The sequence below is a fragment of the Crocodylus siamensis genome, chromosome 6 (genome assembly GCF_052110815.1).
Source record: "Crocodylus siamensis isolate JL-2025a chromosome 6, ASM5211081v1, whole genome shotgun sequence".
Classification (NCBI taxonomy): Eukaryota; Metazoa; Chordata; order Crocodylia; family Crocodylidae; genus Crocodylus; species Crocodylus siamensis.
In genome coordinates, this window is record NC_143400.1 from 47,295,173 (window position 1) to 47,320,230 (window position 25,058).

Below are 25,058 nucleotides of genomic sequence, written 5' to 3' on the forward strand. Positions count from 1 at the left end.
TAGTTTTATTTAATTGTATGTGTGTGATTTGAAAATGAAAAATTGAACATAAGGCTTTGGAATGACAATGTGGAGTAATTTAAACAGTACTGGCTATGGCTAACAGTCTTCAAGGCAAATAATTTCAAAGTGGAACAGATGCAAAGAAGGGCAATCAGGAAAACAAAGGGGATGGTCTATAAGAATTTTCCTTCTCTAACATGGTATACAAAGGGTATAAAAGGGAAAAGAATGGCTTTCTGAACATATATTGGGGAGGGGAGGGGGTAAAAACAAGGGAGTTAGAAGAGCTGTTTAAATTAAAAGAATGTGTCAGAATATGAAACAAAAAAGTATATGAAACATCCAAAAATTTACATAGGCTGAGCATTAGATAGGGAATATATAATAAGTGTGTCCAAAATACATTAGGCTGGACTTGATGATCCCAGGGTTTCTAAAGGCCTGTGTTCTCTGGGCCACATTCACAAAAGAGCTCATATGCTTTAATTTGAACTAAGGTGAAATGCATGTGCCTACATCCAAAGTTGCAATTGTGAAAGCCTCTTGTGTTAACTGCTAGATTGATCCTCTGTGCTAAATTAGGGCATCCCTGCATTAGGTGCTTTTTGCATCTATGTTATAGCTAAAACCTTTCAGGATTGAAAAGTTAGGTGTTCTTGTACCTAGGAGCCCTGAAAAGCCTAATGTAGTACGTGCTCTCAGAGCACAGTCAACACACACACACACACAGAGGGCTGGTTGCTCACATAATCTAGTGGTGTCCACAATCTCTTATTTTAAAAGACGGCTGGAGCTGGTATTGTTGCCACCTTCCTTTTATCAGTATCTCAGTGCTTAGTAAATTTGCCCTGTACACGGGGGCACCAATGTTAAATTATTTTGTCTTCCTGAAAGTTCTCAAGCTCATACCACACAGGAGAGCACCCAAAGCACCTAACTCATGAAGCTGAAGTCTAGAGTGACAGTCTATTACTTTCTGAATGCCTAGAGTTGGTTCTGTCCATGATTATCTAAGCCCTAGAAATGCCATTTATGCAGGGGCGTGACATCCTACTTCTGGGTAAGTAGGAAGCCATCCATGGGCATACATATACATCACACAGAAATAGTGACCAATTATGCACAATTGACATTTCTGGGACTCAGATGACCAAATCTGTTTATCAAGGATCCCAGAAAAGAGTACAGTGCCATGTTAGTATTTACAGCATTCATGTTGCTGTGAGTCTTTCCTCAGTTCTGGACTGAACAGTCAGGTCTACTCTGTTTCTTTATCTTCCCAAAGACCATTTCATGGAAAACACAGATGCATTCCCTGGAGCAGGTACCAGAAACAAGGATTCCTTCCTCCTAGGTGAGTCCCCATAGCATGACTATAAAAAGGAGTATAGGGGTATATCCCCAGAGTCAGATAAAAAGGAGTATATCCCCAGAGTCATACTCCTTCTTGCCTTCTCTCATTTGCTCTCTGGTTCTTTAAGCCTTGAGTTGTGTTCTGTATAGTGGCACAGACTTAACGCGAGGGATGGGAATTCTGCTTTTAGCTTGAATACCATGAAGAACATAGTCCTTTTCCCCAAAAAGTCTCTGTTGCAAGGGATGTTGAAAGCATGGATTTGAAATATTTGCCAGATAGGTACATCTAGTCAGAGCTAGTCAAATAAAGCCATTTATTCTCCCTGGAAAGGTTTGTAATTTTTAGATTTTATTCCCTTTTTTAATGATATACTATAATGAGCAGGATTTTAGATATTAATCTGAAGGCATGGGTGCCACAATCAAGATTTAAATACCAAGGTAAAACATAATGAAAACTGCAATCAGAAAATAGGAATGAGAGAGAATGCCAAATTAAGAAGAATGTGTGGTTGTTGTAATTAGTGATTTGTCTTTTAAGAAGGGATGAAACAGTTGGACAAATAATGTTTTTTTCAGGCATGTGGTCAAACTGAGAAATCAGGGGGAAAAAATCAATGTGGGGGTTCAAAAAGATTTTTTCCCAATCTTGCAACAAAATTATTACAAATAGGTGCATTCAATTTGACAGGTCAACAAATGTGTACAAGGAGCTCTCTGAGCAGATCCAGGTTAGTGATTTGGGCTCTCAAATACTGTTACATCGTGAAACGCATGTACATGAAGACAGCATTTGCTATTTAAGCACCCAAGTTATGTTAGTTCATCGAGAACAAGGTCTCCTAAGGTTACAGAAAAAGAAGGAAGTGAGAGCCAATAAAAATAGATTCACTTGAGATTCATTCTTCCTCCTCTTTCACATCGGCACGGAGATTTGTATTAAGGCCAATTTGAAGTTCCAGGATTACATGGACTTGACTTAAAGCGATATACATCAGGAACAGGATCAAAAAGATTCCACAGTTGGCTCTGAAAAACATGTATTACTGATGGGCAGGATTGTGGGTACATTGACATTTTTAGCGCACAATGTGACAAACCTCAGGGAGACTGATTTTTAGAAAGTGCTGGCTTAGCAGTTTCTATCAATCAGGAGCCATGGAGTAGACCATCTATTTGGGAGATTTTGTCTTATAATCCTTCCAGGAAAAAAGAGAAGAACTATAGATGTTTATGTCTCACATATTTAACATGCAGGGATGAAAAACAGCCAAAATCAGTAGTTTGGTTATTATTTATATTGAAAATCGCAGACATATCATACACAAAGCTTAATGTGCTCTCCTTTAACACCCCTATTGTACTGGGATAATTAGAATGAAGACATGGTAGGTGTACTGCTCCATAGCTGCAGTAACACAATAGTGAAACAGACTGATTGATACCACCAGCTAGAAGAGAAGAGTACAGGAGGGATCGTGTTGACAAAAGGGGCGGGGGTGTAGCTCTCTATGTGAAGGAAAGCTACATGTCCCTGCAAGCTGATGTTGGCGACCGGCATGGACAGCTAGAGACCCTCTGGGTAAAAATTTGTGGGGAATTCGGCACAGGGGACACAACGGTGGGAGTCTACTACAGACCTCCCACTCAAAGTCCCGAGCTTGACCAGGAGTTCGCCCAGGAACTGACTGAGGCCGCTTGCTCCAGGACCTTGGTTGTCATGGGGGACTTCAATTACCCGGACATCTCGTGGGAAGATCACTCAGCTAAATCTGAGCGGGCGCAAAGCTTTCTTTCATGCGTGGATGACCTCTACCTGACTCAAGAAGTCTATGGGCCAACGAGAGGCAAAGCGCTGCTTGACCTGGTACTGGCTACGGGGGACGACCTAATCGGCGATGTAGTGATTTATGGGAAGTTGGGTGACAGCGACCACAAGCTGATCACCTTCACCATCCGCCATAAAGCTGGCAAGTCAGTCAGCAACACAGAAGTCCTTGACTTCAGAAAAGCCGACTTTGACAAGCTCAAGAGGCTAGTCGGTCAGGCCCTCGGGGACCATGACCCCAGGGAGTTGGGAGTTCAAGAAGAGTGGTTGCTTCTCAAGGAAGCGATCCTCAGTGCACAAGCTAAATCTCTTCCAACACGGAGGAAAGGCAGCAAGAAGGCACAGCACCCCCCCTGGCTCTCCAGAGACCTAGCGGACCTACTGTGGCTAAAAAGGAAAGCCTACAAAGGATGGAGGATGGGATTCACCTCCAAGGAGGATTACTCCACGCTGGTCCGGTCCTGCAGGGAGCAAACCAGGAAAGCCAAGGCTGCAACTGAACTCCAACTAGCTTCAGGCATCAAGGACAACAAAAAGTCCTTTTTCAGATACGTGGGGAGCCGGAGGAAAAGCAAGGGCAATGTTGGACCCCTGCTAAACCAGATGGGGCAACTGACAACTGAGGCCCAGGAAAAAGCCAACCTATTAAATAGGTACTTTGCGTCAGTCTTTCATCAGTCACACGGGATGCCCATGCCTGCTATGGGACAGGGAAATCTGGGTGAGGGGGATCCCCTACCCTCCATCAATGCTGACCTCGTGAAGGAACACCTTGAGAAGCTGGATACCTTCAAGTCAGCTGGCCCTGACAACCTGCACCCCAGGGTACTCAAGGAGCTGGCGAGCGTCATAGCCCAGCCCCTGGCACGGATCTTTGAAAACTCTTGGCACTCTGGTGTAGTGCCCGAAGACTGGAAGAAGGCCAATGTGGTGCCAATCTTCAAGAAAGGGAGGAGAGTGGATCCGGCTAACTACAGGCCCATTAGCCTGACTTCTATCCTGGGCAAGATCTTAGAAAAGTTTATTAAGGAGGCCATCCTTGAGGGACTGGCCCAGGCTAACATTCTAAGGGACAGCCAGCATGGGTTTGTTGCGGGTAGGTCTTGTTTGACCAATCTCATTTCCTTCTATGACCAGGTGACCTATCACCTGGACAAGGGAGAAGAGATTGATGTCATATATCTTGACTTCAAAAAAGCTTTTGATCTGGTATCCCATGATCACCTCTTGGCCAAACTGCCCAGTTGTGGCTTTGGCTCCACCACGATCCGCTGTCTGGGAAATTGGCTCCGTGGTCGGACCCAGAGGGTTGTGGTTGATGGCAGTCACTCATCGTGGTGCCCTGTGACCAGTGGGGTCCCTCAAGGCTCTATCCTGGGACCCATACTGTTCAACATCTTCATTAATGATGTGGACATTGGAGTCAGGAGTGGACTGGCCAAGTTCGCCGATGACACCAAACTTTGGGGCAAAGCATCCACGCCAGAAGATAGGCGGGTGATCCAGGCTGACCTGGACAAGCTCAGCAAATGGGCAGACGAGAACCTCATGGTGTTTAACACCGAAAAATACAAGGTTCTCCACCTTGGGAGGAAAAACCTGCAGCACCCTTATAGGCTCGGCAGTGCTACGTTGGTTAGCACTACAGAAGAAAAAGACTTGGGGGTCATCATTGACCACAAGATGAACATGAGCCTGCAATGCGATGCTGCGGCTAGTAAAGCGACCAAAATGCTGGCGTGCATCCATAGATGCTTCTCGAGCAAATCCCGGGACATCATTCTCCCCTTGTACTCGGCCTTGGTGAGGCCGCAGCTGGAGTACTGCGTCCAGTTTTGGGCTCCACAATTCAAAAAGGATATGGAGAAGCTTGAGAGAGTCCAGAGGAGAGCCACGCGCATGATCAGAGGTCAGGAAAACAGATCTTACGATGTCAGGCTGAGAGGCATGGGACTCTTTAGCCTGGAAAAGCGCAGGCTCAGGGGTGATCTGATGGCCACCTACAAGTTTATCAGGGGTGACCATCAGGATCTGGGGGAACATCTGTTCACCAGAGCGCCCCATGGGATGACGAGGTCGAACGGTCACAAACTCCTGCAAGACTGTTTCAGGCTGGACATAAGGAAGAATTTCTTTACTGTCCAAGCCCCCAAGGTCTGGAACAGTCTGCCAGCGGAGGTGGTTCAAGCGCCTACATTGAAGACCTTCAAGAGTAAATTGGATGCTTATCTTGCTGGGATCCTATGACCCCAGCTGACTTCCTGCCCTTTGGGCAGGGGGCTGGACTCGATGATCTCCCGAGGTCCCTTCCAGCCCTAATGTCTATGAAATCTATGAAATCTATGAAATTTGACATTACTTCCTAAAAATGCCAGAATCAATCTCGCTGAACATAACCACACAAAATGGGAGATAATTTCCATCTTATCTTCTTACATATTCTTTTTTCCTCTTTATGACTTCTTACAGTGGTTTTGGAGTAGACGCTATGAGATTCTGTGTATGAAATGACTTTATGGGCAATGTCTCCAAAAGCTTTCTTTTTTGATGGCTGAGAAGAGGATGGATACTTGAAAAACCACTGAAGAAGTGTTTGAATCCAGGTTACTCACAGAAAGTACTAAAATGACAGTAATTGACTCTATTTTGCTCACACACTTCAGGTGTGAAACTTAATATACGAACTGCAATATAATTAGATGTCAGTTCCCTGGTCAAGAGTTCCACAGGGAAATTCTTAGTTATTGCAACTCAGCACTTCTCCTAGAGATAATATCAGAGTTGATTACTTTGTGCTGAACCCAAGCAAAGTTTATGATGCACATGATTGGTAGACTGATCTCGGGCGCATCTAGATGTTGCAGCTACATGTCGCCACATAGTGACGTGCTATGTTGCTGTGCAGTGTGCTCCCCTGGTTTAGTGCACCACTACAGTGATGTAGTGATGAAATCTAACTGTGAGAAGTGTGCATGGTGCAGGATGCAGAGTGCAGTACCGGGATTTACTACACCATGCTTTAGTACTTCCAAAAGCAATATTGCCACACCTATCAGTCTTCATTTTGGTAGATTAAATAAGCCTATTACTCTCAACCTCTCCTCAGAAGTCATGTGCCTCATCACCATAACCATTTATGTTGTCCTCCACTGGACTGTGTCCAACATGTCTATATCATTTCTGTAGTGAGGGGCCCAAAACTGGACACAGTACTCCAGGTGTGGCCTAACTAGTGAAGAATAGAGTGGGATAATTACTTCCCTTGATCTGCTGGCAGTGCTCCTACTAATGCAGCCCAGTATACTGTTAGTCTTTTTAGCAAGGCGGCCACACTTGGTGCTTGTACATGTGCCCCTAGGGTGCCATAGTAACTGCTTCATCATTTAGTAGTTCTTTTTGGATGTACTAAATGATGGTGCAGTAACCACCCATACTGTGCTGCACCAATGCTGCAGTTATTTTTAATCCCTATGTCTCCATAGCAACACACTATAATGAGGCATTGCTATGGCGCTATAGTGTCATGTGTAGACACGCCCACTATTGACTCAGATCCAGCTTACTGTACACAGTAACTCCCAGGTCCTTTTCTGTGGAGCTGCTGCCCAGCCAATCAGCCCCCAGCCTATACTGATCCATGGGATTGTTCCATCCTAAGTGCAGGACCTTGCATTTGTCTTTGTTAAACCTTGCCCAACATGGCCCAGACCCCTGATTAGTGCACCTTGGCACTTACCATAGGAGCAGAGATGAGTGACAGCTGGGAAGAGACACAGACACGGATACAGACACAGGCACAGGATCAGCAGATTTGAGCAGCCTGCACTGCTCAGGAGCCATGCCCCCAGCTCTCATGGATACGTAGACTCAGGCAGCTGTGAAAGGCAGCTGGAGAACTAGCTGGCAGTGAGCTGGGGAGAGAGGAGCAGAACACCAGCTGGGAGATGCCAGCTCCAGAGCTGGGAGGCTCCAGCTCCAGCCCCAGCCACCCGAGGAAAGAGCCAGCTGTCCACCTGGGGACCCTGACCGGTGAGGCAGAAGGCAGACTCAAGGGTCAACAAAGGAAAGGGAGCCCCATTGAGGGGAAGCAACCAGGAGTGATGCTGCTGGGGAGTGGTAGGGCTCTGACCAGGACCTCAGGTACCATGGCTGAGGGCAGACATTCAAGCCCACAGCCATCCTCAGACAGCCCCAGAGGGGGCAGACAGTGGAGGACTATGAGCCCCCGAAGGGGGAAAGAGGTGACGCTGGTGAGAACGACCAGGATGATGGGACCTCAGGTCAGTCAGGCTACAGGGCAGGGACACCAGAAGAACTGGTAGGAATGGGGCACAGGGCTGCCCCCAGTACCCATGCCTATTAGAGGATAGGGGATGCAAAAGTTCCCTGAGGGGATAAAAAGGGTCACAGAGAGAGAGAGAGGGAGACAATCTCGGGACCTCCACTGGCAGGAGCCGACATTTTTTAGGAAAGTTGCAGTTAACACCAGCTGGGGCAAGTTTATTTATTAGAAGAGGGGAAACCAGCCGGAAGACAAGAGGTGGACCAGGAAGGTTAATGGCCGGGAAGACCCAGCCCTTTCAAGGTGGGCAGAGTGGGGAAGACCTGCGGTGAGCAGCATCTACCCAGGCCAAAGACGTGATAAGGGTGAGGTAAAGGGGAAGTTTGGAGCCCCACAAAGACACCTCCAGAGTCAAGACCCTTCTGGGCCCCTGACTGGGAACTGCCTCCCCAACAATAACACCGAAGATGTGGCAGGCAAGAAAGGGGCACCGCCCAGGCCATCTAGGTGGCACCAGAATAGGGTTTAACCCTGATGTCTCTGGGGGGCAAAGCATTGACAAAGATGTCCCCAAAACCTTACAACACCTACCCCTGACAAACCTTATGAGATTTCTTTGGGCCCAATATTCCAATTTGTTTATGTCTCTCTGAATCTGAGCCCTACCCTTAAGCAGATCTACTTCACCTTGCAGCTTGGTGTCATCTGCAAACTTCTTTAGGGTGCACTCCAACCCATCTTCCTGATTGTTAATGAAGATATTGAATAAAACCGGCCCCAGGACTTATCCCTGGGCCCTCCACTAGATACTGACTGCCAGCTAATCCTTGAGCAATCAATCACTACCTGTTGAACCCGATGATCCAGCCAGCTTTCTATCCACCTTACAGTCCATTCATCCAATCCATACTTCCTTAGATTGCCTGCTGGAATGCTGTCGGAGACCATATCAAAAACCTTGCTAAAATCAAGGTAAATAACATCCACTGCTTTCCTCACATCTATAGACCCAGTCATTTCACCATAGAATTCAATCATATTGGTCAGGCATGGCTTGCCCCTGGTGAATCTATGCTGACTGTTCCTGTTCACTTTCTTCTCCTCTCAGGCTCCAGGGGAGGCACACCTAGGCCAAGAGTCAGTGAGGATCTAGTCAGGGAACTTCTAGAGGGACTGAATGTATTTAAATCAGCTGGTCCTGACAATCTCCACCCCAGAATGCTGATGGAATTAGCTGAGGTCATTGCGGTACCCCTGGCACAGCTTTACAAGCACTTGTGGTACTCTGGTGTGGTGCCTGGGGAGGAAGAACCAGCAGCATACCTACAGGCTGGGGGACTCCCTTCTCATCAGTGCAGAGGCAGAAAAGGATCTTGGAGTCATCACTGATGCCAAGATGAACATGAGCTGGCAGTGTGGGGATGCGGTCAGGAAGGCCAACCGCACCTTGTCATGCATCCACAGATGCATCTCAAGCAGGTCCAAGGAGGTGATACTCCCCCTCTATGCGACACTGGTCAGGCCGCAGTTGGAGTCCAGTTCTGGGTGCCGCACTTCAAGAGGGACATGTACAACATGGAGAGGGTCCAAAGGAGGGCCACTCACATGATCAGGGGCAGCAGGGCAGGCCCTACGAGGAGAGGCTACGGGACCTGAACTTATTCAGCCTCCACAAGAGAAGGCTGAGGGAGGATTTAGTGGCCTGTTACAAACTAGTCAGGGGGGATCAGCAGGGCACTGGGGGACTCCCTGTTTCCCCAAGCACCACCAAGAGTGACTGGAAATAACGGTCACAAGTTGGCAGAGGGTAGATTCAGATTAGACATCAGGAGACCCTCCTTCACTGTCAGGGCAGCTAGGAACTGGAACCAACTTCCAAGCGAAGTGGTGCTGGTTCCTACCCTGGGGGTCTTTAAGACAAGGCTAGACAAACACCTTGCTGGGGTTGTTTGACCCCAGTACTCTTTCCTGCCATGGCAGGGGCTCAGACTTGATGATCTGCTCAGCTCCCTTCCAACCCTTCATACAAACTATGAAAGTATGAAACTTTTTACAAGTGGATTGTTTGAGGAACTGCTCCATGATTTTTCCAGGGACTGAGTTGAGGCTGATTGGTCTGTAATCCCTGGATCCTCCTTCTTCCCTTTCTTAAAGATGGACACTATATTTGCCTTCTTCCAATTATCCAAGACCTCCCTGATCACCAGGAGTTTGCAAAGATAATAGCCAGTGGCTCTGCAGTCACATCAGCCAACTCCCTTAGCACCCTTGGATGCATTGCATCCAGCCCCATAGACTTTTACACCTCCAGCTTTTCTAAATAGTCCCTAACCTGATCTTTCACTACTGAGAGCTGCTCATCTTCTCCCCAATCTTTGTTGCCTGGTGCAATAGTCTGGGAACTGACCTTGCCTGTGAAGACCAAGGTAAAAAAGACATTGAATACTCCAGTCTTTTCCTCATCATCTGCCACTAGTGTGCCTCCCCCATTCAGTAAGTGACCCGCACTTCCCCTGACCTTCCTCTTGTTGCTAACATACTTTTAGAAACCTTTCTTGTTCTCCTTCATGTCCCTTCCTAACTGTAACTCCAACTGCCCTTTGGCTTTCCTGATTTAATCCCTGAAGGCCTGACTATACAAACAATATTCATATACTCCTCCCTGGTCATCTATCCAAGCTTCCACTTCTTGTAAGCTTCCTTTTTGTGTTTAAGTTCACTGAAAAGTTCTCTGCTAACCCAAGCTGGTCCTCTGCCATATTTTCTATTCTTCCTGCACATTTGCATTTTTGTTCCTGTGCCTTCAATAAGATTTCATTAAAATGCAATCAGCTCTCCTGGACTCCTTTCCCCCTCAGACTGACCTCCCAGGGGATTCTGTCCCTCAGTTCCCCAAGGGAGTCAAAATCTGCTTTTTCTGATGTGCAGGGTTCATACTCTGCTGCTCTCCTTTCTTCCTTTAGTCAGAATCCTGAATGTGATCATTTCATGGTCATTGCTGTCCAAGTTACCATCCACTTCTACACCCCCCATCAGTTCTTCCCTGTTTTTTAGCAGCAAGTCAAGAAGAGCATAGTCCCTAGTTGGTTTCTTCAACACTTGCACCAGGGAGTTGTCTCCAATAACCTCCAAAATCTTCCTGGATTTCCTGCATGCTCCTTTATTGGCCTCCCATCAGATGTCAGGGTGATTGAAGTCTCCCATGAGAACCAGGAACTGTGATCTGGAAACTTCCACTAGCTGTGTGAAGAAAGCCTGATGTACCTCATCTTCAACCATCTTAACTGTGTCAACCATTTTCTGAGCAAAAAGCAGCAAGTGAATCTGTGTGAGTCTGTGTGAGTCTGGGAATGAGTCTGTGTGAGTCTGGGAATGAGGTGATGTTTTAGGAATGTGGAAGAAGGTACAACATGAGACAGAAAAACAGACTGGAATGTGAAAAACAACACGTAATTGGTAACAGAATCCACAATGAACATATGCCAAAAAGTGAATGGTGATTGGTAAAGAAGCCTCCGGAAGTTTCCAGGTTTTGGTCAAAGTTGTCCCATTGACCAAAGAAGAGAAGTCAAGCAAAAAGACATGTAAATGAATGAAATGCATAGGCAATTCCATGCTAATAAAGCAAACAGTAAACAGAGGTGGAGCTTGAGATGGCAGGAAAAATGGGTGGAACAAAAGGAGGGATAGAGGTGGAGTGAATGTTAATAAGTATGAACCAAAGTGTATATATATGGAAAAAAACTATTGTTCAGTGCAGGTCCCTAGGTTCACGGGCTGTATGTCTGTGAGAGACCCTTGTCCAAAGCTGTCTGCATTTTGAATAAAGCTGCTGCGAGCAATGTGTGCTGGTGCTTGCTCCCTATTTGCTCCGGCTAATGAGTAACAGGATCCATGGGCAATTGGATCATTGTCTCCCTAGTTGTTGGGTGCCACATGGAGTCGGGGTCTAACACAAACTATCACGCCTCAGGCAAGTTCTCATTATCCATCCTGTTCCTGCATACCATCCATAGGCTTCAACCTCCAGACTCAAATATTTCCTGTTCTGCCTTGGCCATACAGGGAGCTGCTCCTAAGCACCAGGGTCCTTTTCAATGCATCCCAGCAAACATGTGCCTACAGGCCTGCCACTGTACAGAGCAAAAAAGCACATTTTCCAATGGAGGACGGGACTCTGGAACAACACCCTTACCAAAGAACCTGTTGTTGTGCACTTGGGAGCCACACCCCTTGGCTTCACAGCTTTTTGGGCACTTTATCATATGGGGAAGCAAGCATCTATGGGGCTCTAGCCCTGAAACCACTCACACAATGTAATGTCATGCTGCCTTCTCACTTGACCCCAAGGACTCTGCCCCTCATTTGGGAGTCAAGAGTCTATGAAAGGAAGAGTAGTCCGCTTGTGGGTTACTTGTATGGAGCACACTTCCCCTCCATTTTTCCTTCTTTTTCTCTTGATTACATAACCTCACTTCAAGTCTATGTAACAACATGAAGGCTAAAATGATAATGAGGCAGAGCCACTGTCCAGTATCTAGCCTCACACTTCAGTGCCCTAGATCCTGGCTTGAGGTGTCCAGAGGCACATTCTGTGGTCATCCAGTAGCTGCTCACTTGGTATTTAAAGAGTTTTCTGGCATCCAAGAAGTGCTTCATGATGTAATGGGCACACATGCAAGCATCAGTCCCAGACAGTCCTACTGAGACTTCAGCAAACAGCTGACCACCTGCTCTACCCTTAAAGCATACCCCAAAATAGCAGCAGTCTGTCTGGACAAAGGCTCTGGTTCTTCATAGTTTCATAGTTGGTAAGGTCAGAAGGGACCTAAGCAGATCATCAAGTCCAAGCTGCTGCTATGGGCAGGAAAGGATGCTGCGGTCAAATGATACTGTCTAGGTGGTTGTCTAGCCTCCTTTTGAAGATGCCCAGGGTAGGGGTGAGAACCACTTCCCTTGGAAGTTGGTTCCAGCTCCTAGCTGCCCTAGCTGCCCTGACTTGTTCTTGTTCTTGACTACTTCTCAATTCTTTGATTCCCTTTTTACCTAAAATTCTGTCTGGAAATCTAGCTTTCTGAACTCTGGCCTTGACTTAAGGTTTACCCTGAGCTTTGATAAGAGCTTGCAGCTTACCATGAACCTTAGACTTTCCTTCCCCCTGTGTGACTTGGGACTTACTATGAACCCCAGATTTGACTCCCTCCTTTCTGTGCACACATCTCTAGACTTATCCTGTTACTAGGTGACCAAAATGTCCCTAATACAAGAGGCAAAGAAGGCATGGGTAGGTAGGCCTGGTCCCTGAAAAAGAAGGAATAAACTTCAGAGTCTATGCTAGTAGCACCAGGGGCAAAGACCTGGTCTTATGGATATTGCACTACAATCTGGAGACCACATTGGTGAAGTGCCTACAATGTCATGAAGCAGGTCAGGAAGTGGCCTTTTCAGCTATGGTACTCTAAGCAATTGATGGCCCCCATGCAGTAAAGAAAAGTCCAAGCTGGCTTGGCTCTGACCTCCTGCAGAAGCAGCTCAGTGCCAGTGCTTTCTGGATGGTATTGAAATCTTCCTGGACAGCTGCTCTGGGTAAGGAATGCTCCATGTCAAACTGGTTTGCAATGGAACAAAGGTTAATGGGATCTCAGCTTCCAGATGGGAATAGGTATCCACTTTCCATGTCCACAGGCATCCCCATATTAGTGCTTTGGTAACATATCCATCTCATCATAGGCTTTCTGAATTGCTTTGGCTGCTGCTCAGTGTTCCAGTTACTCAACACTATCCACTCCTACCAATCACTGCTTATGTGTCTGACCCTGAAAGAGATGCTCAAATACTGGAAGTGGTCACAGAGATGACACCTTCGCTTAGTCCTCACTCCATGGGCATGTAGCTCCCTGACAGAAAGGACACATGGAACAATTTGAAGAGGCTTCTCTCAAATGTCTCTGGCTTCCTGGCCACAACATACTAGCTAACAGACATGTAGAAGCAAAGCATCCCAGGTGTGCCAAGGTGTTTCTCTGTGAAAAGGAGGTAAGAGCCAGCACCTCACAACCCTACTCCATGGGAGATTGGAAGGTAAAGAAGTGGTATAGGTCCTCCTATGCTTTTGCAGTAATGGCAAAATGTGAGACCAACCCTTCTGTCAGGAAAATGGCCAGTCACCTGAATAGAAAGCTGTGCTGTTGTCATTCATGTGTCTTCAGAAGCCTCTAGGTCATCATGGCCAAGAAGCATTCTGGGATTTCTATTCAGTAGCCACATTGCTGTGCAGCATTGCAGCAGAAGTGGCTCCCGGACATTATGAATCATTGAAGTTGGGAAGGGCATGTACATTTTTACAGTACCGGAACATCATATTTGAAGCACTTTGACTGCTTATCTGTTCAAACCTTCAGACAAAAAGACTGATCCTCTAATGGAACGGACAAATAAAAGGTTACTTTGAAAACTGGAAAACTGGAGAAAGGGGGGAACATTTTTGGGTTTTTATAACACAATCACCTTTCAATTATCTACAGATAAATCAATATTCAAAGTAAGTTAGAACAAATATGTCAATCTAAGTCTGTCCTATTCTGGCTTGTTTAATGGCCCATTGGTGAGGAAAATATTTTTAGATAATTACGCAAGAGATACTTTTTCCCAGAGGTACACAGAACATATTTGAACATATTTAGATTCTCAAATTCACATTTATTCTCACAGCCTGAAAAATATTGGCTCTGACTCTTAGAGGAGAGGAGCAGTAAAAGGAGGTATTTATATGGATCTAGAAACAAACAATACTCCACCCAGAGTAGAGAGTAGCTTGTATCCTTGTGTTCCCTGTCTGAGAGAGGGAGAGAGAGAGAGAGAGAGAGAGAGAGAGGAAGAAAGGAATTTGGGGGAATTAGAATGATATAGCAAATTCAGTGGTTGTTTAGTTAGTTTGTCTATGTTATTCATTCTAATTTTGACTATTTTCCTTTTAAAACAATCCCTTTAACATCAGCAGTCCCATTCTTTGAATAAAGCAGTGTGAAACTTGAGTCTGCTCTCTCTCTCTGCTAAGGAACAGAAATCACATGAACATGTTCTATACGGATGGTCAGTGAGTGCATTCTTGTTTTATTTTAAAATATAGTGGGTGGGAGTCTGGTTGAGAGTAGTGTAAGAACATATATAAGTGTATTTGTTGTTGTGAAAGTTATATATATATTATAAACATGTGTGTGTTTGGGTGTATGTGTGTGTGTGTGTGTGATGTTAGAATGAAAATGTAACATAAGGTATCGGAAAGACCTCACCTGGAATAATGTATGCAATGCTGGCTACTGATTTTGAAGAAGAAATAATTCATATTGGAACAGATGCAAAAAAAAATCACAATCAGGAGGATTACGGGGATGGTCTAAAAGAATCTGGCTTTTTTTAAATTAGGTAACAAAGGCTATACCAAGAAAAGGATGGCTTTCTCCAAGTATATTGGTGGGAGGGGTTAAAAACAAGGGAGATAAAAGGGCTGTCTAAATGAAAATATAGTGTCATTATATGGAACAAAAACTATATGAACTGTCAGTATAGTCATATAGGCCGATCATTAGACAGGAAATATAGAAGAGGTGTGTTCAAAATACTTGCAGCTGTATTCTATGATGATGATTCCTGGGTTCCTCCCAGGCCTATGTCCTTTGGGCCAGATCCACAAACAAGCCGATGTGCCTCAATCAGAATTAAAGTGACATGCAAGTACCTACATCCAAACTTGTAATCATGAAAGACTCTGTTAACTGCTACCTAACCCTTGATATCCTTAGACCTTAGAGGTGTTTTGACATTTGTATTTATAGTTTCCCAAGTGCCTAGAGTGAACCTCTGTGCTAGATGCAACTTTGCACCCAGATTATACCTAAAGCAAGTCATGATGAAAAAATTATGTGTTCTCCTGCCTTGGACTCCAGAGAAGCCTGATCTAGTAGGTGTTCTCAGAGCATGTTAAACACACACAGACAGGATGGGTTTCTCAAAAAATGTGGTGGTGTCTACAATCTTGTTTTAATACATGGCTGAAGTTGTTATTGATGCCTTCCTTTTAATCACTCACTCACTGTTTAGCACACTTGCCCAGGACACAGGACTCTACCCTTTTATGCCTGAAGGGCCTTAAAATCACAGGAGACCACTCAAACCACCAAAGTCATGAGGCTGAAGCGTAGGGTGACATTCTCTTTTTTTCTGGATGCCTAGACTGGGTTGTATACATGATTATCTATATTCCCCAAATCTCAATCTCCTTCTGGCTACATAGGTAGCCATTTACGTACGTGGGGATACATGCCACAGAAACTCTCACCATGTGTGCACAAATGGAATTTCTGGGACTAGGATGACCAAATCTGTAGAAGCCTTATCTAGGAGACCAGAAAAGCATACAGTGCTACCTGGGCATTTAAGGCTTTCATGGTGCTGAGGGAGTTTCCTCAGGTCTGGACTGAATAGTCAGGGCTGCTCTGCCTTTTGTTCTTCTGACTGATGGTTGTATGGAAAACACAGAACAACTCTGTGAAGCATGTACCAGAAACAAGGATTCCTTTCCCTTGGGTGAGTCCCCATATTTTGCCTGTATGGAGTCAGACTCCCTTTTCCTTTTAGCCTTCAGTTCTGTTCTGCATAGTGGCACCGATTTGAGAGAAGGGATAGACATTTTACTGTTTGCTTGAATGTCAGGAAAAGTGTAGTTCTTGTTCTGAAAAAGTCTCTATTATGACGGAACTTGAAACCATGGATTGCAAAAACAAAGTTGACGAATAGCTATGGCTAACAAATCCCTTTATTTGTTCCTGGAAAGGTTTGTAATTTTTTTAGAGTTTTTTGTTTGATCCTTCTATTATTTCCTGTTTTGGTTCTTTTTGTTTTACCTGTTTGTAATTTTAGTTTGGGTGCACAGAAACGTTCAAACCTTGAAAAATATTTCTTTTTTTGACAACTGAACATTACATAGCTACCAAAACCTCACTGTGTTTTTATGTGTATGTTATGATCTGTGTTAGAACATATAAAAAACAGGAATTTTAATATATATTTTTGTTTACTTAGTTCTTTACTGGCTAGCTTCAAAGCAGTGGTGCTCAACCTCCAGCCAATGCATCAAATCCAGCCTGCCAATGAGGCTGAAAATTTGGGGGTGAGGGAGAAGTTGCATCATTAGTTGCTGTGGTTTCCAGACTCAGCAATGGATGCCACCATCACACCCCTGCTGCCATTTTTTTTGCCTGTGAAGAGCCTTTTGAGCCAGATGATGTGGACCCAGCACATGGGGCCAATCCAGTATATGGGTTTGCTACAGGGCTGGTTCTAACAAAAGGGGCTGAGACAGTGTGCTGGATCACACCCATAGACTGGCCCAATGTACTGATCCCATGCTAGATTCAGACAAGAGACTGACCCTGTTTGTGGGATTTGACCTGTAGACTGCACCCCCCTTCTATCACTTATGTGGCTTGCAGGGTTAAAAAGATGAGTACCGCTGCTCTAAAATGTCTGGAGTAGACTTTATAAAAAGTAAAAAAGCCAAGAGCATTGCAAAAATCTTGAAAAAATCATAGCCTGTAACTTACTTTTACAAGAAAAAGAGAAAACTATAAAAGTTTGTGTGTCACATGTTTAACATACACAGAAGTAAAGTACTGAAAAACAGTATATGGTTAGGGTGGAAATTTGCATACCTATGTTTATCCAGGGCTTTAGACACCACTGTCTTAGAGCACAATCATGCTTAGCTTATGATATTGAACTGTTTTACCGGTATCCAACCATCAGTCCTTCTAGATCATGTTACATGCCTGAGAGGTCACCAGGACCTTCACTGCATTTGGCTAGGAAGGAGTATAAAGGAGTGGAAGTTGCCCAGCCCTTTTATCCCCACTTCAGTCCAAACATCTGGACTTTGGATTCTGTCTCAGTGATCTGTAGTTACATGCATGCCAGGAAATTGAACCCATTTCTCCTGCATGGTAGACAAGTATTTGACCACTGAATCACAGATGTGAGTACTCCTTTTAGTAGTATTGCTGAAAAGCTGCAATAACATAGTGATGAACAAGGCCTTTGGCAAATAAGAGTCACAGACATTCAGTATGGCACTTTTAAGAAGCCATCTAACCAAAACAACCACTTTAATTGGGTGAGACTCCTTCCTAGCCAAATTTTAAATTTTCAATTTAATTTCTTAGAATTCTATAATGTTTCTTTATCTGCAAACTGGGAAATATGGGATTTAGTGCAGACAAATCAATTCTATACACCATGTCATACAGAAGATTTTTGTGTGACAGCTCCTAATATGCAGAGCATGTGAGCACTCTTTAGATGAAGTGTCGCCACCTGTGTAGTTGTAACAAAAGCAATGAAAGCAATTCCCTTCTTGTTCAATTTCTTGGAGCATGAAACTGGATTAATGAACTTGGCATAGAGATGTATGCAAACTTTCTGATGCAATTGTTCCATAGGAAAATACTTGTTTATTTGACCCCAATCTTTTCTCATGCAGAACATCTTGGGCTTGATAATTTCCTACTGAATCAAAAGTGGTTCTCCATGGAATTCACACCTGTATGCCTAGTGTACTAACTGCATACTGGGAAATGGCTCTTCTGGGATTTCTTGTGCAGGCAGACTCCTGGGACAAGCACACTAGAAGGTCTGATTCTCTTGTTCAAGGACTTTCCTTTGAGTAGGTTTGCCCACAAGCACTGAATGGAGGATAATTCTGCTCATTAATCTGCTCTTGAGCTAGTGACCCAGCAATCTTAGGCTCCTCAACGTTTAGACAATCAAATCACAGCTTCCACATTTCCTGTTGTAAAGCAGAATCCTGATGGTGGGCCTGACTCTAAGTGTCACAGCAGAAAGCCTGGAAGTCTCTGAAACACTCTCCATTAACCAGGTCACTTACAGATCCTGGTCTCTATGTTGTACAGCTGGGACTTAGAACTTGAAGAAATTGGGATAAATCATCCAGGTCTGGGACACCACAGTAACACGTAGAGAGTGGTATAATTAGAGATTTTTTTTTACTTGTATTAAAACCAAATTATTAAAAAGTGAAATTTCTGGTGAGGTGGAAATATACTTCTAAGTCAGGGAATTCATGTACTCTATATAGTTGAAGAGATCACCTCAGCCATTTGTCTGTCTCTGATTCTTTCCATTTTATGGAAATTCCTTTGACTGTCATTATGCTAATGCCTTTTTCTACAGGTCACCACCTGGGAATGGAAAACCAAACCACTGTGACTGAGTTTATTCTCTTGGGACTTTCTAGTGACCCACAACTCCAAATGTTACTGTTCTTTCTGTTTTTGGTGGTGTACCTAATCACCCTAGTGGGAAACACAGTCATCATGGTGGTGATAAGAGCTGATTCTCACCTTCATACCCCCATGTATTTCTTCCTGTCTCATCTCTCCTTTGTTGATATCTGTTATTCCTCAGCCATTGTCCCTAAAATGCTGGTGAACTTACTAGCAACACATAAGACTATTTCTGTCAATGCTTGTTTTACCCAGATGTTCTTCATCCTTCTCTCAGGTGGTAGTGAAATAACCATGCTCTCAGTAATGGCTTATGACCGTTATGCTGCCATATGTAACCCCCTGCATTATGTGGGGATTATGAACAAAAAATGGTGCAGGCAGCTAGTGGGTGTTTCCTGGACAATGGGCCTTATGGATTCACTGGTAAATATGTTTCCTGCATTAAAGCTGGACTTCTGTGGGCCCAATGAAATTGGGCATTTTAGCTGTGAACTTCCTCCACTACTAACACTGTCCTGCACAGAGACATTTTCTAACAAACTAACTCTGATTTCTTGTGTTGTGATTATTGGCTTTGGCAATTTCCTTTTCATGCTTTTGTCTTACATCTGTATTATATCTACCATCCTGAGGATACACTCTGCAGAGGGAAGGAGAAAAGCCTTCTCCACCTGCAGCTCCCACCTCATTGTGGTGACTCTACTGTTTGTTACAGGCTTGTTCCAATACATGAAATCCAGCTATGTTTCTTCACTGGTCCTAGATCAGGTATTTTCCATCCAGTATAGTATCTTAACCCCCATGTTAAACCCCATAATTTATAGTTTGAAAAACAAAGAAGTAAAAATGGCTCTTAGCAGAATATTAAAACTATCAAGTTCTCAAGGGATTTAGACTGATTTTACAACTTTGAATAACTTTTATAACTGAAGCAGAATATAATTTTAAACATAGCATTACTGGATGAAGACTTTTTGGGTGTTATGAATTAATGTACCTGTATGGTACTGGAACACAAATGGCAATAAATACTATCCTAAAATCTATCCTGGTTTGAAAGTGCTATTGAATATAAAATTACCAAGGGGAACCACCACAAGAATTATGTCTAGAGTATGAAAACAGATTGTGTTTAGGTCAAATTAAGCTAGGCCAATTTTGCCCAAATTTATTTTGAATTTTTGCTTATAAAAATGGCTGAGCATTCCTGAACATATTTCAACCAAGTAATCTAACACACGTGTCCTTCCTAAAACATGACAGGAAAGTAGGAGCAGGAATATTATTGACTTTAAATTGGTGGTGGGCACTCCAGTCTTTAGAGAACTTGCTAACATGCTTTGCATAGCCTATGAGCATAGGATTTCTGTAAATGAATCAGGCAACAGGAAGGTAGAAAACACCAGAGGAGAAGGAACACATAAAGAACCTGACTAATTATTTTAAGACATACAGTTGTTCTTTAATCTTTACTTGTAAAAACAGCTGAGTATATGTTTCACCAGTAGTTTATCAAGGATCATGTACTTAATGAGGGGGACTCAAGAAAGTAGAGAATCAACTTTCATTGCCTTTTAATTGGCAGAGAGCACCTCATCCCTGAGATCCTTGAGGAAGCTCATTGTATATCCCATCAAGCTGGGATTTTTGCAAATGAATCAGGTGATAAACAATAACTAGAAGAGGTGAACTTTGTCAAAAACTAATGACAAGAATTGGAGAACACATTGTATTCACTTAGTAGATGCCATGCTGTGTAATCTGGAAACAGTTATTTGCAGAATATCAAAAACCAAATATGGAATATCTTAATGGATTCTATGGAAACCTTTCAGAGATGTGAAAGTCATGTTGGCAAGAACATAGACCAGAGTAAATCCAAAGTAACTGTATTGAAATAAATACCTGGGGAAGTTAAAATGCAGTAAAGTAGTGTTAATTATTCTATATTGTAACATTAAATTAATTCAAAACACAAATTCATTTGTATTCAAAATAGATTATTAATTAGTTCCGTAAAAAAAATAAGCAACAAGTGACATAAAGTATATAATATGAGTTAAACCCTATTTAATTCTACCTTCCTGAATGGCATATACACAGCTGTGTAACTTTGGTTTTGGGCACTTATACCCAGACTCCAGAAGTATGTAGGGCACATATGCCATCAACTTGACAGCTGCCCCATCCCCTGCTATCACATTTGAACCTGCCACTATCATGGAGTTGGAAGTTTCCCTTGGAAGTGCCCCTGTTTCCCTTATACGGTGTGTGACATCAGAAACCCCACCCCTAATCCCCCATCACATGTGCATGACATTACAAACCCCACCTGCCCTGGCCGTGCCCCTGTTACATAACTCTGACATCTGAAGTGTTACCTATGTGGCCCCAAAGCCAGCCCCTCATGATAAATGGCCCATTCTAGACTGCATGGAACAGGTAGCATCTAAATTAATGAAAATACTTTTTTTAAATGTTAACTTTGTTTTAAAACAGAACTTTGTTTTAACTTTGTTTTAAACATGCTACTTTGCTTACTGGTTGCTGTGTTACTTTATTTTTATTACAGAGGGCTTATCTAGTGGGAAAACTACACTCCATTTTACCACAGCAAGATAAATCTTTAATTTAAAAATGGGAGGGTTATCTGTGATTGCATTAATATATGTGTATTAAATTACAATACTGCCTGTAACTATGTGTTTTCAAACACAATCCCTTCTTCTATCATATAAAAAATAGAACAAATGTTTGCTTTTGTGTCTTAATTAAATAGCGAAAGAAACATTTTCTGAACCAACCTATTGCAATGTTTTGTGTGTGTGTGCGTGTGTGCGCGCACGTGTGTGTGTGTTGAGGGCATATGATGTTCCATCCCTGTTGAGCTTGGCCTCTCAGTCTGGGATTCAGTTTTGGATGTGGATATGGGTTTTAATTTTGCTAAGGTCCTTTTAAAGCATAGGGCCTGTTTCAGACTTTTAGCATGCATATGACTTTTAATTTTTATGAGAACAATTTCTAATGACAATTTTGTTTAAAAACAGGGTATGGTTTATATATATTTGGAAATAGAGGGTTTAGTTATAATACTGCCTGAAACTCTTCGCTTTCAAACAGAATCCCTTCATCTAACAAAGGAAAACAGAACAAATATTTACCTTCATGTGTTTATTTGATAGTGAAAAATACATTTCCTGAAATAGCTTTTGAAACTGTGTGTGCGCGCACACACATGCTCATGTAGTTCTTGGGGGCGGCATCTGGGGGGGATGAATTAGAGATAGTCCATATTCATTATAACTCCAGGGAAAAGCTCCTCAGTGGAAATACACAGCATTTCAAACAAGTCAAACAAAATCACACAAATGTGTTTGTCCTCTTACTTCTGGGTGGGACTAAATTTTCATCTCCATATTCCAGCTAGAGCTACAGAAGCTATGCACAAAACTTGGGCAAGGTAAATATATTATATATGTTTCAATGCCTAAGTGAAGTGTCCTTAGAGGGTAAATAGGATCTGAACTAAGGTGCCTATCTGTGTGTGGCCCAAAGTGATTCATTTAAGGCCTCTCAGAAAGACAGTAGCAAACCATGGTCCCAACAAAGGAATCTCAAGCCTCATGCTAGCTCCCTAATCCTAACACCATCCTTCCTTCTGAGTTTAGTGGTGATTTAAGTTAATTCTGAAAAGTAGAACTTTCATTAGAAACTAAGGGTAGCATTCTGTTCTTTCATGGTCATTAAATGACCGTCTTGTAGTCATCTAGATGGAGCACTTGGGGCATATATGTGACAGAAGCCATTTCATTCCCATATGGATAATCTAGGACTGCAGATGACTACATACATATTGATACTGACAACAATGTAGCAATGTAAATGAAGGGTGGGGGGCTTGCTATGTCTTTGCCTCCACAATTGAGTGGCTATGTCACTTGCCTAGAAAGCTGGAGGCCCTTGTATTAGTCCCCCATCTCTCACTGTAGGTTTGAACCTCCACCTCTGTGACACCATACCCCAGCCTTCCAAACATTTGCTTGCAAAACTCATTTTTTTCTCAACCCCTGGGCAGTTATAGGGAGGAAGTATGTGGAGCCTTGAGGAAGAGGGAAAGTTGGAATGCCCTCCACTCATTTTTTTCCCCCAAATAACTTTCAATAACAGAATAAATGACTCAATCTGAAACAGAGGTTTTAGGATATTTTCTGACATGCAAAATGGTGGTTTGAGTATTTTGCTAAGAGGCCAGGGAGGTGCAGGTAAGGTAGACAAGAGCTATGGAGAACCTGGGTTTTTAGCTTCTCTGAGAAGTGGATCAGCTCTTCAGCTACAGATGCTACAGTATAGAAGGGCTCTCCTCCTTCTGACACTATCACCTGCTAGGCATGGTTTTCAGACTCAAAGAATTCTAACTTGTATTCAAAAGATAGGCATTTGACTGCCTAGGCCTCTGGTGGGGTTCATTCCAGTAGATGATAACTATACAACATAAAACATATTTGATTATTAGTCATGGGTATTATGTAGTTTAAAACAAAGACACAAGCAATAGATATTAATCCACAACATGAAATGGTATTCAGCACTAATTGAATTTAGGCACCAGAATAGTACTGACACAGGTGTGTACCTAGAATTTGTGGCCCTTATACCAGTGATTCTTCAAGGGTGTGCCACAGCACAGTAGTGTGCCAGGTGGATGACAAAAGTATGGCAAAGAAAATGGGCGTGATCAGGGCAGGCCAACCTGGCTGGCTTGGGCTCATGCTGGGTCAGCGCTGCATGGGTAGGAAGATTGGGCCCTGGGTGGGCCAGCTCTGCACACAGGATTGGGCTGTATCTGATCTGGCCCCTGTGGACTGCTGCTTGTGCCCCAATTGGGTCAGCCCTAGAAGGCTGAATGGTGCACAAGCTAGGACATCTACTTGGATGGGGGTTTTACCATGCAAGTGCCACACAGATGAATAAGTAGCTGAGGCTACTCCAGACCTGCACAGAGGCATAAGACCCTGGCTGGACCAGAACTACACAAGCATGAGACCCACAGACTAGTGAATAAAATGTACTGCCAAGTTTATTCAACAATAATGACATGCCCCTCCTGTGGGGCCAGGCCAATCCTCAGGATCTTGAAATTGCACTGTTAGATGGGAGAGTGTGACACAATTGCACATATACCCACTCAAAAATAAATTAGGTGCATACACACACACTAGGCACATACACCACCACTACCAGCTCAGGCACACACACACATCCAAAATTACCAGCCCAGGCACATACACACTTATTACCAATTCAAGCTCATACACACTGAAAATTAGACAACAATCAGTTGTCAATACCCACACACTCAGTACATATACATGGATCACTAATTCATATATCACACACACAATGACATATATACATATATTCACCAGTTCACACACATATCACCCACGTACACATACACACAGATGAGTTCCTAACTTGAATGGCACAGTATGTATCTGTGTGTTTGGGGTACTTGGGATACCTGGGGGAAGGTTAAGGTAAGAGAGAGTGAAAGTGTAGAGTGAAAGTTGCCAGAACCAGAATTAGAAACAGTAGACTCAAGAGAAGCTGTATGGGGAGATGAGGGTTGAAGTTAGTTTAGCTTAATTGACGTCAATTGATTAAAGGACAATGTCCAAAGCCAACAAAAAAAAGGGAAGGGATGCCAGAGAGAAGCCGGCACAGAGGCTGGACCTGAAGGTGGAGCTACGGGGGAGCCAAAAGGTAGGCAGGGAGAGGAAAACTTGGACCAGGGCTGTGGGGGAACTAGAAAAGGGTGCAGGGGAAGCCAGAAAACAGACAGAGAGGGGGGACAGGAAAGGTTGGGAAGAAAAGTCAGAGAGAGATAGGGAGCAGGGACAGGTAGCAGGAGACAGAATGAAGGGGGGGGCCGGGAGGTTGAGAACAGCAGCTAGGGCAGCAGAAAGGGACCGAGAGGAGGCAGAAAATGATGACAGCAGGGCAGAAGTGGGCTGAGAAGCAGCAGAAATGGTGGTGAATGGCAGAAGCGGGAAGAGGCAGCAGAAAGAAACAGGAAGGAGGCAGAGGGTGATGGGAATAGGGCTGAGAGGCTGAAATGCAGCAGAAATGGCAGGAAAGCAGGAGAGGCTGAGAGGTGGCAGAAAAGGGAAGACAGAATTGAGAGGAGATTGAGAAATGGTGGGGGGGGGGTGGAGGAGCAGGGCTGGAGTGGAGAGAGAGACCAGAATTTAAGATAGGGAAAGGACCAGGGTTCAGTAAAACATGAACC

At 43.8% G+C, this 25,058-nt stretch overlaps 1 protein-coding gene across 1 annotated transcript; it reads left to right on the forward strand.

Moving 5' to 3' along the window:
* The first annotated feature begins 18,727 nt into the window (after positions 1 to 18,727).
* On the forward strand, positions 18,728 to 19,663 carry LOC149862667 (olfactory receptor 5BS1-like). Its single transcript, XM_090054041.1, has one exon. The coding sequence runs from the start codon at positions 18,728 to 18,730 to the stop codon at positions 19,661 to 19,663; it is 936 nt and encodes a 311-aa protein (XP_089910167.1).
* Positions 19,664 to 25,058: the final 5,395 nt, after the last annotated feature.

Bases quoted from the DNA above. Each gene is read 5' to 3' on its own strand.
- LOC149862667 (XM_090054041.1), top strand. From the start codon at position 18,728: ATGGAAAACCAAACCACTGTGACTGAGTTTATTCTCTTGGGACTTTCT.